At 43.2% G+C, this 15980-nt stretch overlaps 1 protein-coding gene across 4 annotated transcripts in view; it reads left to right on the top strand.

Moving 5' to 3' along the window:
- Positions 1–15980, top strand: part of GNE (glucosamine (UDP-N-acetyl)-2-epimerase/N-acetylmannosamine kinase) — a 46152-nt gene that overhangs the window by 20982 nt on the left and 9190 nt on the right. For 3 of the 4 annotated variants that reach the window (XM_077817849.1, XM_077817848.1, XM_077817847.1), the window contains 4 exons: positions 1777–1906; positions 7765–7986; positions 9802–9984; positions 10986–11102. In XM_077817849.1, coding sequence (XP_077673975.1) covers positions 1777–1906; positions 7765–7986; positions 9802–9984; positions 10986–11102 — 652 coding nt within the window. Of the gene's footprint in view, positions 1–1776; positions 1907–7764; positions 7987–9801; positions 9985–10985; positions 11103–12215; positions 13615–15980 lie in introns of those variants that run through there. The other variant, XM_077817850.1, reaches the window with a different exon arrangement.

The raw sequence follows: 15980 nt of genomic DNA, 5'->3' as shown, positions 1-15980 counted from the left end.
AGGGAAGCACAAATAGGCCTCTCAGTTGTTTCCCAGAAACTTTAGCATTAATTTAAAAAAAAAAAAAGTGCCTAGCTGTTCTGATTGTGAAGAAGACCTTGAAAATGTGATCCAGGCATAACTAATGAAGAGATGTTGGCAAAAAGCCTGAAACAAGAGCTCGGAAGTGTTAACTACCTCATTCAATTGACTGGGTACAACTCAGGTACCAATAATGATCCTTTAAATTTGGTCACACTTGTTAATGATTTCACCACTCAAAGCATCTAACACAGGCGAGAGTGTGTTATAGTGCGAAGATCTACACAGTCTATTCTGATCTACTGTAAGGGTATGTCTAAGCTAAGGAGACCACACTTGCATAGCTAGGTCCCTGTAGCTACAGCGGCATAACTCTATCCTGTGGATGCAGCCTACACAGACAGAATGAGTTTTTCCATTAGTGTCGGAACACCACCTCCCTGAGCGATGGTGGCTACGTCGACATAGCACATTTACCCTGGGGTTAGGTTGGCATCACTACAGTGTTCAGGAGTCTGTGGTTTGGTTTGGGGGTTTTTCGCACACCTGGCAGATGTAGCTATGTTGATCTAGCCCTAAATGTAGACCAGGCCTGAGTGACACCCTGTTTTTGAGCATGCATTTAACAACATATGGCAGAGCTGAAGGTGCAGTTGGTTTAATTTCCCTGAAGGGTGGGACTCAGTTGCTGAAAGTTTGGAAACCATTGCTTTCAAAGAGCTTTCAAGATCTTCTGGTAAAACCAGAACAAAGAGATTACCTCTAAAAACTGTCTCTAGTTACTTTTTTTATTTGTTCCTGAAAAAACAAAAACTGGTGGAGGAAACTAAATGAAGATTAAAGGAAAATACAACACCATCATTGATCTAATGCTGACATTTGAGTGCAAACCAGCACTCAAATGTCAGGAAATTCCCAAAGCTGAAGTTGCTTTGGTAACATTAAGGCAGTCACATGGTATATATACAGCATGGTCTATTCCTTTTCCCCTTGTAAACCACAGTGTAACATTCTGTTACCAGAAAATACACAGGATGTGCTTTGTGACAGAGATAACATCACCAGTTCACTTTTGAAATGTATTCACTTCTTAGTGGTTGATCTTGCAAGCTTACCATTACATTAACTTTCTTTTTCCCCCTGCACCCACACATAATGAATGCTTTCATTGTTTTAGGAGTGTTAAGTTATAAAAATCCTCCTCTCCTTCATCCCCCCCACACACACATCAGAGATTACATTACTGCAAAAAATGTTTCAAAGACTGATATTCAGAGTCAGCATTGCTGTATAAGAAACAATATTTATAACGAATGCCCTTTATAAGACCAATCCCTGCATCTGAATTCCAAGTATGTGTCTACTTAAGTTTCCTGTTGCCAGTAAAATAGCAATATTTATGACACCAAACAAACTTTTGTTTTATCATATTTAAAACTAAAAAACACTTCCTTTTTAATCCAGCCATTGATCGTAAAGCTATTTGAGTTGTCCCTTCCTCCCTTTCAGTGCTGGGACAGAGCGAAACCAGATTGCTCATGGGTGCAAGGGGCCTGCCCACACAGATAATCTTGCAGGGTCAGGGCCTAAGACTTGTATCTTTTTTTTCTCCCCAGTTGGAAGTAGAGCTGTGGCCCTTTGAAAATATAAAATTGTTTTTAAAGCTGATGGGTCTGTAGTCTAAACAGAAGAGAAGTCATTCATTTTGCAGGGCATTTATATAAGTGGACAAGCCTGACTGTTTTTCCCTCTTAGGGTGAAATAGTAAAGAAATATACCCAGCTCAATCCTAAAACCTATGAGGACAGAATAGAATTGATTCTCAAGATGTGTATGGAGGCTGCATCAGAAGCTGTAAATCTGAACTGTAGAATTTTGGGAGTGGGTAAGTTAATGAATATTGAATTTTTCTTCCAAGATTTTAAACACTAAATGAGATTGTTCCAGTTGTGTTAAAAATTTGATCCCTCGCATTTTCACAGCTTTTATATTGACAGTTTTATTCCTTTATTTAGTGAGTATGATAAGGGATGCTTTTTAAATGCGTGTGAAAATGGGGGGCTGAAAACACAGCCTAGAGTCAGCTCTCTCTGAGTAGGAACTGTGAAAGCTATCCACAAAGCTATGCCAATGCACCTCAGTCCCAACCTGCAACACCACAGTATTTCCAGAACTAGTCATTTCATAAGAAGAACTTTTCATTCATGCTGATTTCTGTGGCTTTTGATTCTAGGGCCATGATTCTGAACAGCACTGCCTGACTGGTGTTGCTGAGGAGATACAGCCCTCAGGGTGGTGGGTGGCAAAGGTTGTTTTTTAACCTACCTTGACGCGGGGGGCCCAGCACCAGAATTTGAAGAGCATAAGTTAGAGCAGCCCCTGAAACTTCCATCACTGACAGACACTTCCTACAGTTGCTTGTGGCGAATAACTTGGGTGCCAAGCCCCTTGACTCACCAGAGCAGCATAAAGAGGCCAAAACAAAGTCCTGAAGTGATGCTTATGTCCGTAGAGTTGGAAGGCAAAATAGCTTTTCATTTGCTATTTCAATTTCACTGTAGCAGAAACGCATTTTAAATTATTTTGTTTATATTGTAACTGATCCAAGCTTTATTCCTCTTAATGACTGACTAAAAGCTTTGTTCTGAAACATTTATTTTAGTGGAAAGGATTCTGTTTAACCAGAATATTAGAACCTCATTCCATTTTGGCCAAAGACAAGTTTTGCTCTAAAACTGAAATTCTGATTTAAATCACATGGTATAAAAATATTACTGTCAACTCTTAAAAATTCGTATTTGCCATAATGAGCCTGGAAAAATTTCAATGGTGAGTACAAAAAAGCAAAAGAAGCAATGTACACGTGTGTGATCCAAATCCCTGAACTGAAGGATTACAAAAAGGCAATTTATAAATTCTTTATTGCCAGAGAGAACTTTTTTGAGAAAATTCTGTCTTAAATTATTATGCTACTACATTAAATAACAGGTTTTAGAGTAGCAGCCGTGTTAGTCTCGAAAGCTTATGCTCAAATAAATTTGTTAGTCTCTAAGGTGCCACAAGTCCTCCTTTTCTTTTTATGTTAAATAACAGAATCTTTCAGAATAATCTCAGTGAACAAAAGGTCCTGTTTGACATCCGATGTTTCACTTGGACTAAAAGTTTTCTGTACTTTTTCAGCAGAACAAACAGAGACCAGGAGTAAATTGGTCCAGCACCTCTGCAAGTCTCCTGGCCAAATTCAGCAGTGACTTAAACAGTGGCAAACTTCGGATGTTGAGTGTAAGGTAGTCAGATATTAGGTGTTAGTGACCAAATGGTGCGATTTGCATGGGTGTGGCATTCAGTGGGTGTGCAAGAGCCATGTAACTTACATGCTGAAAGGGAGGAGAGATGTTAGAAATAACATCTTTTAAAAGGGTTAATTTCTCCAGTGCTGTGCGCCTTGTCACCATGCACTCCTGTGCAGTTTGTGTGTCACCTCCTACCAGATCAGAGTGGTATTGTACATCCACTTCATTCAGGTGCAAATGATGACCCAAGGTGCAGGGCAGTGGAAAATCAGACCCAAAGACTGTGGGCCTGATTCTTCTCTTCCACTTGTGTTTGACTCTGTGTGCGCCTGAGGGGCTGTTTTGTTTTATCGCCTCCTGTTAGTTGCATTTCCTGTTACATTTCCCTTTCCTCCTCCTTGTGCAAATTGTACTCATTTTTGCACACTACTGAATATTAACCCAGTGCAAGCTGCACTGTGTACACCTATTTTTTTGTGATGAGACTTGCACAGCTGCTTATGTCACTGCTGAATTGGACCCAGAATCATAGCTGTAATGCTGAATTTAGTTGACTTGTCATGTGGCTTTTTGTAACTTTTTTTATAGTTATTGGACTGATTTTTCAGAGGTGCTCAACAATCAAACCACATGTTAATTTGTGGAATTTGTAATTCTGGTCTGTGGATTTGTGGACGATACCATTTTTGGAGTGTTCTAATTAATCAAAATCAAATGAACCCTTATAATAATAGAAAGCTGTCCTTTCCCCTTTAATCCTACAACTCTCAGTAGAGGGACCGTTGCAAATGGTAGCGTGGACCCTGATGAAAGTAAGCACTCCAGTGTTTAACAGAATCTTTTGATCTATTTAAACAAACCTGTTGGGCCTGATTCTGATGTAACTCCATTGGTTTCTCTGGGTCACTCCTGACTTACATTGGTGAGAGATCAAAATCAGGCCCATTAAACTTTTAACTGGCGATTTAAATAATATCTACCAAAGACCCTATTGTCCTTGCACAAATTAACTATCATAGTGAGTTATCTTTGCTCAATATCTGACTAATGACTTTCTGCTGAACGTTACTTTTCTGTACAATGCATGAATTTATACCCGTGACTTAACTCTTAATCCTTTTATCTAGTAGTTCCTGCTATTTTACATGTGGGAATGGATTCTGCACTGATTTAAAAAATGGATTTTCTGTGCCAAGCAAATCTGTTTTCTGAAGCTATATTCCAGGGTAACCAAATTAACTGGCTAACATAACCCCACCAGAATACCAGCCTTAGTGTGGATTTACAAAACAGGACATCATAAATTAATGCAGGTGCTAAACATCATTACAATTTAACAATATAAAAATAGTTTGCATACTGCGGCTACTTAAAATGTTACTAGCTGTTGAATTCATTGTATGTAACGCTTGGCTGTTTGGGGAGTATGATTACACATTCTGCTGTATGCATTGTACTGTGGTGAAGAAAATATAAGTAGTAGTTTGAAAATTAATGTAGCTTTCAAGCAATATCTTCTGCATATCTGCATGCTGTAACAAGACATGCTCCCTCTAATGTGGTAGTTTTAAATAAGTATTGTTGTTGGCTTTCTACAACACCCAGCCCCAGTCTGTCTCTGCTGGATATGTTGGAAATCAATAATAATCCTGGCCATAAAGTAGGCCTTCTCTCAGCTAAAGCCCTCTTTCATGCATAATGGGGAACATTTATAATTTGGCCATATGACCAAGTTTCAACCAGTTGGATTTGATTTAAAAAACCCACACACCATATATATAGTGGTGGGAACCATGTGATAAATGGATACATGATTCTTTTCCCTACCCCTTTGACTGCATCACCTGCACTCTGCCCACTATTCCAACCCTGGCAGGACTATTTTATTATTTAATTACATTAAAGTCCCAACTAGCCTGCCTAATACAGTCCCCCTCTATTCGACATTGGTGAGGCCTCATCTGGAGTACTGTGTCCAGTTTTGGGCCCCACACTACAAGAAGGATGTGGATAAATTGGAGAGAGTCCAGTGAAGGGCAACAAAAATGATTAGGGGTCTGGAACACATGACTTATGAGGAGAGGCTGAGGGAACTGGGATTGTTTAGTCTGCAGAAGAGAAGAATGAGGGGGGATTTGATAGCTGCTTTCAACTACCTGAGAGGTGGTTCCAGAGAGGATGGTTCTAGACTATTCTCAGTGGTAGAAGAGGACAGGACAAGGAGTAATGGTCTCAAGTTGCAGTGGGGGAGGTTTAGGTTGGATATTAGGAAAAACTTTTTCACTAGGAGGGTGGTGAAACACTGGAATGCGTTACCTAGGGAGGTGGTAGAATCTCCTTCCTTAGAAGTTTTTAAGGTCAGGCTTGACAAAGCCCTGGCTGGGATGATTTAATTGGGGATTGGTCCTGCTTTGAGCATGGGGTTGGACTAGATGACCTCCTGAGGTCCCTTCCAACCCTGATATTCTATGATTCTATGATCAGCGTTAGGGCCCCATTGAACGAGGTGCCATACCTTCCAAACCTTGAGCAGCTCCAAGCAGCTTTTTTTTTTTTTTTAGTATAACAGAATACCTTTGCAGAGAAATGTTTCCTCCTTCCCTTGACAGAAATGTTGAATTTTTCCCTCAGTTACACTAGTCTAAGGACTGGGGTCATCAGGAAGTATTCAGCTGTACACCAGTGTTAGGTTCATGATCCAGTACTTTGTAAGGTATCAGAGTGAACAGTGGGAGCTTTATTCCATTAGGAAGATTTTTTTTTTAAAAAATCTCCATTTTCCAGTAAGATGTCAGATGTTGAAATCCAGATGCTATGATCTATAGAAGTAAAAATGCAAATTTAAGTAATTTTAGAGGTTTCTGTCTTAATTATAATTATCCAGTCCATCCAAAGTCTGTACAATGTACAGGTAAGGGGTGTGAAATAAGAGGAATAATTTTTAAAAAATTAAGCCTCAAGCACTTCTAAAATCATTTTTCCTAACGTGGCATATTCCAAACCCACGATTAGTGGTATAAACGTTTATTTGCACTTGTTAAGGCTGACCTGTATAACTCATTCTTGTCATTGCCACTCATGAGGAATGCAGCTATTCCAAACTCATGCTGGTAACACCTTTATATCATGCCACACCATCATGTGTTCTCTGTTTAAAAGCAGTGACCAAAATGTTTATACTTGGGTATCTTAAGCTAGGCACCCTAGCATTTATTTAGACACCTCAGTAAGTGGTCCCACTTTTAGAGGTGCTTTGCACTCACGTTCCACTGACTTCAGGAGTTTTCATCCTTAAGTTTCCTGATCTAATTTTGTCTCTGCATACTTGTATTATTTGTTGATATTCATCCTTTGTAATTTGACCTCGGTTCCACTTTTTGTAGGACTCTCTTTAGTTTCAGATTATTGACGATCTCCTGGTTAAGCCAGGGCGATCTCTTGCCATACTGCCTATCTTTCCTTCGCAGTGGGATAGTTTCCTCATGTGCCCTTAATAACGTCTCTTTGAAAAACTGCCAACTCTCTTGAATTGTTTTTCCCCCTAGACATGCTTCCGATGGGATCTTACCTACCAACTCCCTGAGTTTGCTAAAGTCTGCCTTCTTGAAATCCATTATCTTTATTTTGCTGTTTTCCCTCCTACCATTCGTTAGAATCATGAACTCTTCCATTTCGTAGTCTTTCACCTAAGCTGCCTTCCACTTCCAAATTCTCAGCCATTTCCTTCCTGTTTGTCAAAATTAAATCTAGAACAGCCTCTCCCCTAGTAGCTTTCTCCACCTTCTGACATAAAAAATTGTCTACAATACATTCCAAGAACTTGTTGGATAATCTGTGCCCTGTATTGTTGTGTTTCCAACAAATGTCTGAGTAGTTGAAGTCCCCCGTCATCACCAAGTCCTGTGCTTTGGATTATTTTGTTAGTTGTTTAAAAAAAGACTCATCCACCTCTTCTTCCTGGTTTGGTGGTCTGTAGTAGGCCCCCTAAAATGACATCACCCTTGCTTTTTACCCCTTTTATCCTTACCCAGAGAGTTTCAACAAGTCTGGGGTGCTTGACACTTCTTTAAGATGGACAACTCCTTGGTATTATACAGGTTTTTTTATATGTGGTTAACGAGAGGCACAGAAGGGTTAAGCAACTTACCCAACACCGTCTAAAATAAGAAATTGAATTTTCAGCTGCTAATGATAACACCTCCCAGCTGGTTAGCTGGAACACTGAGCACATATTGATAAGGATGGTAGAATTCCGTTAGTTCTCGTTTCATATCATAACTGATGTAATGTATTGCAAGTGAGGCTTAGGACTGTTTTTGTTTAAATTCAGAAATATATCATTTAGTGTTTAAAAATAAAAATCCTGTTCCTCCCAAGGAGCAAATAGATAGTTGTTCCAGAGTTATTTAGCCTTAGCCTTGATTTTTCTCTTATGTGTTTTGGGGCTCAGGTATTTCTACAGGTGGACGGGTGAATCCCCGAGAAGGAATTGTGCTTCATTCCACAAAGCTTATTCAGGAGTGGAGTTCTGTTGATCTGAGAACCCCGATATCTGATGCTCTGCACTTGCCAGTCTGGGTGGACAATGATGGCAACTGTGCTGCTCTGGCAGAGAGGAAATTTGGGCATGGAAAAGGAGTGGAAAATTTTGTAACACTAATCACTGGTACAGGTAAGTGTGAGCTCCCGGAAATGAAAGCACTGAATTCCTGCTGTCTTTATGTCACAGAACAGCTGCATTAGTGAGGGCCTTCCTCCAGTTCCAACATTGTAATATAATTCCCTTCCAGCTGCAGAAAATGTAGGTCCGATCTGGAGCCATATGGAGTAGCTGAATGAGGAGCTCAGCTTGACACATCATCCTAGTAGCACATTGTGGCACTTGGACGGTGGGTCTGACATACTTATTTGATTAAAAAGATACGGACCATTTACACGGGTGTCAGTCACCTCCGCTGAAGAATCCTCACTTGTTAAAAAACAAAAAAGCCAGCCCAAACCAGTCTTGCATATGCATGGCTAGTTATGTCTCTACTAGTGTAGACTAGATGTTAACAGATGTAATCTGGGCTGACCTTGAGCTAAGGATCCTGACTTCGCACATTCAATATCACCACCGCTGCATTGCGCCACCCAGGCCTGCCCACTGCCATCCGAATTAGTGAGGGAAGAATGCTAATGAACAATAAACAATCCTTTGTAATGCAAATCACACTTTCATACTAGCTCTAGGACAAGAATTTTAGATGCACCACATCTGAAGGATGTGATTGACTTCTACTTTAGTATTTACAAGTTTTGATAAGATTTTGCTTCTTAAGGGTGATTTAAATATTTGTTTCATGCATAAAGAATTTAGGACTACTATCAAGGTTCCTTCCCCACTCTGAACTCTAGGGTACAGATGTGGGGACCTGCATGAAAGACCCCTTAAGTTTATTCTTACCAGCTTAGGTTAAATGCTGCCACCACCAGAGTGTTACACAAAGAACAGGGGAAGTGCCCACTTGGAAACGTTCCCCCCCGCCCCAATCCCCCCAAGCACTACTTCCTAGGGAAGGCTTGATAAATATCCTCACCAATTTGCATAGGTGAACACAGACCCAAACCCTTGGATCTTAAGAACAATGAAAAGCAATCAGGTTCTTAAAAGAAGAATTTTAATTAAAGAAAAAGTAAAAGAATCACCTCTGTAAAATCAGAATGGTAAATACCTTACAGGGTAATCAGATTCAAAACCTAGAGAATCCCTCTAGGCAAAACCTTAAGTTACAAAAAGACACAAAAACAGGAATATACATTCCATCCAGCACAACTTATTTTATCAGCCATTTAAACAAAACAGAATCTAATGCCTATCTAACTAGATTGGTTACTGACTTTTTCCAGGAGTTCTGACCTGCATTCCTGCTCTGGTCCCGGCAAAAGCATCACACAGACAGAGAGAACCCTTTGTTCCCCCCAACTCCAGCTTTGAAAGTATCTTGTCTCCTCATTGGTCATTTTGGTCAGGTGCCAGCGAGGTTATCTTAGCTTCTTAACCCTTTAAATCCCTCCTGGCCAGAGGAAAAACCCTTTCACCTGTAAAGATGTTTACCCTTACCTTTATATTTATGACAACTACTATGACAGGAGTTATGAACTCACAGGCTGTGACAATGTCTACATGTGCCCCTCAATAACCCTCTTTGGCTAAATAACTCATAAACAAATTATACCATGACATGGCCAATGAACTATGCATTATAGGTGTAAGTTCATCTTGCCATCCAGGGGCAGGGGAGACTTATGTATTTAATTGCACCAAGTGCATTAAGCAGAGAAGAGATTTGTAATGACTACTCCTTTATTTGGTCCTAATACAGTGATGCACAGATACATATATTTAACCCCTTCCCTTTTAAGATAAGGATATATAAGTTCCCTGCTGAATCCAGGCCATTACATGACTGTTCTTTTACTGTCAGAAATTTGTATATGCTTATAGGAATTGGAGGTGGAATCATTCATCAACATGAATTGATCCATGGAAGTTCCTTTTGTGCTGCTGAACTTGGACACATTGTGGTGTCTTTAGAAGGACCAGAGTGCCTGTGTGGGAGCCATGGATGTATAGAAGCATATGCCTCTGGAATAGCCTTGCAGAGAGAAGCTAAAAAACTACATGATGGTAGGTGTATTTTCTACCCTCTTTTTAACATAGTTGTTCAATCTTCTGTGATGCTGCTGGCAAATGCAAAGAGCGTCCAACCTAAAACGGCATTTTAGGCATGCCACTGGGGCAGCCATTTTTAACAAGCATTCTGAAGGAGCTTCAGCGATGGTAAAATTGGATCATAGGTTTAATAAGTGTGAACCTCAGTAGAGAGAGAGAGCATGTAGGGTGGGATTTTGGAAAGTGCTGCATTGGCCTAATTCTGCTCCCAATGAAGTCATAACCTAGCTTTAACTCATATGTATTGTGTTGAATTCAAAATATTCCTTAGAATTATTTTTTTCCTAGTTTCAGGGTTAGTAACTCCCCCCCTCCCCCCAGCAATTAATGCTTACAGCAGCAAGAGCACTAAAGTAATATATTGTGATACTTTTAAAGGCAATGTTACATGTGAGCTTTGGAAAATTATATTTCTCTGGACTAACACACCTTTGTACATCTTGGATTTTAGATCTCTCAGTGGCATGTGGCATGTTATTTCTACTACTGCAAATAGTTAACCTTCTTACTAGCCACTTGGCTGTTTCGCTATGTCCTGTTGATGAGCTCAGTTGTTTGTTCCTTGTGGAATTGGAACCTCTCATCAACAGCTCCCCAGTCTTGAATACAATGTGGACAGTTTCTGCTCTTAATTATATTTTACATCTATATTTGGAGTGATTGATTTGTAAAACAAACCAGTTTGCTATCACAATGGAACTGTCATAATTAAGGCCCTGATCCATCAAACAGCTACTCACATGAATAACTAGGCACCTGACTAGCCCCGCTGAGTTCAGTGGCACCACTCACATGTATGTTTGCAGCATCAGGGCCTAAGTGTGTAAATAAGGTCTGTCTTTCTAAAAGTTACCTTCCTTTTTACAGATGAATAACATAGATACAAACACCCTGTTATTCCAACTGCAGATTTGTTATTAATGTTTCCCTCTGGGCTTTCTCTTCACCCCAAATAGAGGACCTGTTGTTAGTGGGCGGAATGTCAGTGAAGACGGAAGAGACCATTAGTGCTGTGCATCTCATTCAGGCAGCTAAACTTGGGAATGCAAAGGCTGAGAGCATTCTCAGAACAGGTAAGAAGCTAGACCTAGGGTGGGAAACCCTCTTAGGGTATGTCTACACTACGAAATTAGGTCGAATGTATAGAAGACGGTTTTGTAGAAAGCGTTTTTATACAGTTGATTTTGTGTGTCCCCACACAAATGCTCTAAGTGCATGTAGTCGGCGGAGTGTGTCCACAATACCGAGGCAACTCTCGACTTCTGGAGCGTTGCACTGAGGGTGGCTATCCCACAGTTCCTGCAGTTTCCACCGCCCATTTGACTTCTGGGTAGAAATCCCAGTGCCTGATGGGGCTAAAACATTGTCGCGGGTGGTTCTGGGTACATATCGTCAGGCCCCTGTTCCCTCCCTCCCTCCATCCGTGAAAGCAAGGGCAGACAATCGTTTTGCGCCTTTTTTCTTGAGTTACCTGTGCAGACGCCATACCATGGCAAGCATGGAGCCCGCTCAGCTAACCGTCACCGTATGTCTCCTGGGTGCTGGCATACATGGTACTGCATTGCTACACAGCAGCAGTTCATTGCCTTTTGGCAGCAGACAGTGTAGTATGACTGGTAGCCGTCATCGACGTAGTCCTGGGTAAACATGGGAGTGACTCAGCGAGGTCATTTCCCTTGTTTCGTCTCGTGGCGATTCATAGAATCATAGAATATCAGGGTTGGAAGGGACCCCTGAAGGTCATCTAGTCCAACCCCCTGCTCGAAGCAGGACCAATTCCCAGTTAAATCATCCCAGCCAGTCCCGCACTGTCTTTTAATCTGCAGCTAGCAGAAGATGATGGCCAGTAGTCATACTACGCTGTCTTCTGCCGAGCATCCAGGTGTTGACGATGGCTAGCAGTCATACTGCACAGTCTGCTGCCAGCAAGATGTATATAGATGAAGTGGCTCAAAACAAGAAATAGATCAGATTTGTTTTGTATTCATTTTCTCCTCCCTCCATCCCTCTGTGAAATCAATGGCCTGCTAAACCCAGTTTTGAGTTCTATCCTTGAGGGGGCCATTCAGTTTCTCGCAAAGCCACCGCCTTTGTTGATTTTAATTCCCTGTAAGCCATGTCGTCAGTCGCCCCTCCCTCCGTCAGGGCAACGGCAGACAATCGTTCTGCGCCTTTTTTCTGTGCAGACGCCATACTACAGCAAGCATGGAGCCCGCTCAGATCACTTTGGCAATTAGGAGCACATTAAACACCACACGCATTATCCAGCAGTATATGCAACACCAGAACCTGGCAAAGTGATACCGGGCAAGTAGGCGACGTGAGTGATGAGGACGTGGACACAGACTTCTCTCAAAGCACGGGCCCTGGCAATGTGGGCATCATGGTGCTAATGGGGCAGGTTCATGCAGTGGAACGCCAATTCTGGGCTCAGGAAACAAGCACAGACTGGTAGGACCGCATAGTGTTGCAGGTCTGGGACGATTCCTAGTGGTTGCAAAACTTTCGTATGCGTAAAGGCACTTTCATGGAACTTTGTGACTTGCTTTCCCCTGCCCCGAGGCGCAAGAATACCAAGATGAGAGCAGCCTTCACAGTTGAGAAGTGAGTGGCAATAGCCCTGTGGAAGCTTGCAACGCCAGACAGCTACCTGTCAGTCGGGAATCAATTTGGAGTGGGCAGATCTACTGCGGGGGCTGCTGTGATGCAAGTAGCCAACGCAATCAAAGATCTGCTGATATCAAGGGTAGTGACCCTGTGAAATGTGCAGGTCATAGTGGATGGCTTTGCTGCAATGGGATTCCCTAACTGTGGTGGGGCCATAGACGGAACCCATATCCCTATCTTGGCACTGCAGCACCAAGCCGGTGAGTACATAAACCGCAAGGGGTACTTTTCAATAGTGCTGCAAGCACTGGTGGATCACAAGGGACGTTTCGCCAACATCAACATGGGATGGCCGGGAAAGGTACATGACGCTCGCATCTTCAGGAACTCTGGTCTGTTTCAAAAGCTGCAGGAAGGGACTTTATTCCCAGACCAGAAAATAACCTTTGGGGATGTTGAAATGCCTATAGCTATCCTTGGGGACCCAACCTACCCCTTAATGCCATGGTTCATGAAGCCGTACACAGGCAGCCTGGACAGTAGTCAGGAGCTGTTCAACTACAGGCTGAGCAAGTGCAGAATGGTGGTAGAATGTGCATTTGGACGTTTAAAGGCGCGCTGGCGCAGTTTACTGACTCGCTTAGACCTCAGCGAAACCAATCTTCCCACTGTTATTACTGCTTGCTGTGTGCTCCACAATATCTGTGAGAGTAAGGGGGAGACGTTTATGGCGGGGTGGGAGGTTGAGGCAAATCGCCTGGCTGCTGGTTACGCACAGCCAGACACCAGGGAGGTTAAAAGAGCACAGGAGGGCGCAGTGCACATCTGAGAAGCTTTGAAAACCAGTTTCATGACTGGCCAGGCTATGGTGTGAAAGTTCTGTTTGTTTCTCCTTGATGAAACCCCCCGTCCCTTGGTTCACTGTACTTCCCTGTAAGCTAACCACCCTCCGCACTTCCCTTTGATCACCGCTTGCAGAGGCAATAAAGTCATTGTTGCTTCACATTCATGCATTCTTTATTAATTCATCACACAAATAGGGGGATAACTACCAAGGTAGCCCAGGAGGGGTGGTGGAGGAGGGAAGGACAAGGCCACACAGCACTTTAAAAGTTTAAAACTTTAAAACTTATTGAATGCCAGCCTTCTGTTGCTTGGCCAATCCTCTGGGGTGGAGTGGCTGGGTGGCCGGAGGCCCCCCCACTGCATTCTTGGGCATCTGGGTGAGGAGGCTATGGAACTTGGGGAGGAGGGCGGTTGGTTACACAGGGGCTGTAGCGGCTGTCTGTGCTCCTGCTGCCTTTCCTGCAGCTCAACCATACGCTGGAGCATATTGGTTTGATCCTCCAGCAGCCTCAGCATTGAATCCTGCCTCCTCTCATCACGCTGCCGCTGCCTTTCAGCTTCAGCCCTCTCTTCAGCCCACCACCTCTCCTCCCGGTCATTTTGTGCTTTCCTGCACTCTGACATTGTCTGCTTCCACACATTCGTCTGTGCTCTGTCAGTGTGGGAGGACAGCATGAACTCAGAGAACATTTAATCACGAGTGCGTTTTTTTCACCTTCTAATCTTTGCTAGCCTCTGGGAAGGAGAAAATACTGTGATCCTTGAAACACATGCAGCTGGTGGAGAAAAAAAAAGGGACAGTGGTATTTAAAAAGACACATTTTATAGAACAAGGGGTACACTCTTTCATGGTAAAGCTTGCTGTTAACATTACATACACAGCACATGTGCTTTCGTTCCAAGGTTGCATTTTGCCTCCCCACAGTGCGTGGCTAGCCCCTCCCCCCTCCCTGTGGCTAACAGCGGGAAACATTTCTGTTCAGCCACAGCCAAACAGCCCAGCAGGAACGGGCACTTCTGAGTGTCCCCTGAAGAAAAGCCCCCTATTTCAACCAGGTGACCATGAATGATATCACTCTCCTGAGGATAACACAGAGAGATAAAGAACGGATGTTATTTGAACGCCAGCAAACATACACAGCAATGCTTTGTTCTACAGTGATTCCCAAGTATGTGCTACTGGCCTGGAGTGGTAAAGTGTCCTACCGTGGTGGATGGAATAAGGCTGCCCTCCTCGGAAACCTTTTGCAAAGGCTTTGGGAGTATATCCAGGAGAGCCGCGAATGCCAGGGCAAATTAATCATTAAATATGCTTGCTTTTAAACCATGTATAGTATTTTAAAAGGGACACTCACCAGAGGTCCCTTCTCCGCCTGGCGGGTCCGGGAGGCAACCTTGGGTGGGTTCAGGGTGAGAAACAGTTCCTGGCTGTCGGGAAAACCGGTTTCTCCGCTTGCTTGCTATGAGTTATCTACAACCTCATCATCATCATCTTCCTCGTCCCCAAAACCTGCTTCCATGTTGCCTCCATCTCCATTGAAGGAGTCAAACAACACGGCTGGGGTGGTGGTGGCTGAACCCCCTAAAATGGCATGCAGCTCATCATAGAAGCGGCATGTTTTGGGCTCTGACCCGGAGCGGCCGTTCGCCTCTCTGGTTTTCTGGTAGGCTTGCCTCAGCTCCTTAAGTTTCACGCGGCACTGCTTTGGGTCCCTGTTATGGCCTCTGTCCTTCATGCCCTGGGAGATTTTGACAAATGTTTTGGCATTTCGAAAACGGGAACATACTTCTGATAGCACGGATTCCTCTCCCCATACAGCGATCAGATCCCGTACCTCCCGTTCGGTCCATGCTGGAGCTCTTTTGCGATTCTGGGACTCCATCATGGTCACCTCTGCTGATGAGCTCTGCATGGTCACCTGCAGCTTGCCACACTGGCCAAACAGGAAATTGAAATTCAAAAGATCGCGGGCCTTTTCCTGTCTACCTGGCCAGTACATCTGAGTTAAGAGTTCTGTCCAGAGCGGTCACAATGGAGCACTCTGGGATAGCTCCCGGAGGCCAATACCGTCTAATTGCGTCCACAGTACCCCAAATTCGACCCAGCAAGGCCGATTTCAGCACTAATCCCCTTGTTGGGGGTGGAGTAAGGAAATTGATTTTAAGAGCCCTTTAAGTCGAAAAAAAGGGCTTCGTCGTGTGGATGGGTGCAGGGTTAAATTGATTTAACGCTGCTAAATTCGACCTGAACTCCTAGTGTAGACCAAGGCTTAGAATGAGAGAGAAATTCTCAAAGCTGTAGAATTGGTATTTCACCACAGCAGGCCAAATCCTCAGTACAGCTGTGATGTTTCTACAGAATTACACTTGAGTGAGGGATCTGGCCCTTTAGGCGTGGCGTCATGGATAGGAGTGGTACCAATGGCTAGTGGGGAATTGTGAAGAGAATGGGCTAGTGATCCTGTCCTGTCTCCAACAGACTGTTATCTGGGACAGTG

The sequence above is a fragment of the Eretmochelys imbricata genome, chromosome 5 (assembly GCF_965152235.1).
Source record: "Eretmochelys imbricata isolate rEreImb1 chromosome 5, rEreImb1.hap1, whole genome shotgun sequence".
In the NCBI taxonomy this organism is placed as follows: Eukaryota; Metazoa; Chordata; order Testudines; family Cheloniidae; genus Eretmochelys; species Eretmochelys imbricata.
The sequence above is the reverse complement of the archived record's forward strand: the minus strand, read 5'-3'. Positions and strand labels throughout refer to the sequence as shown.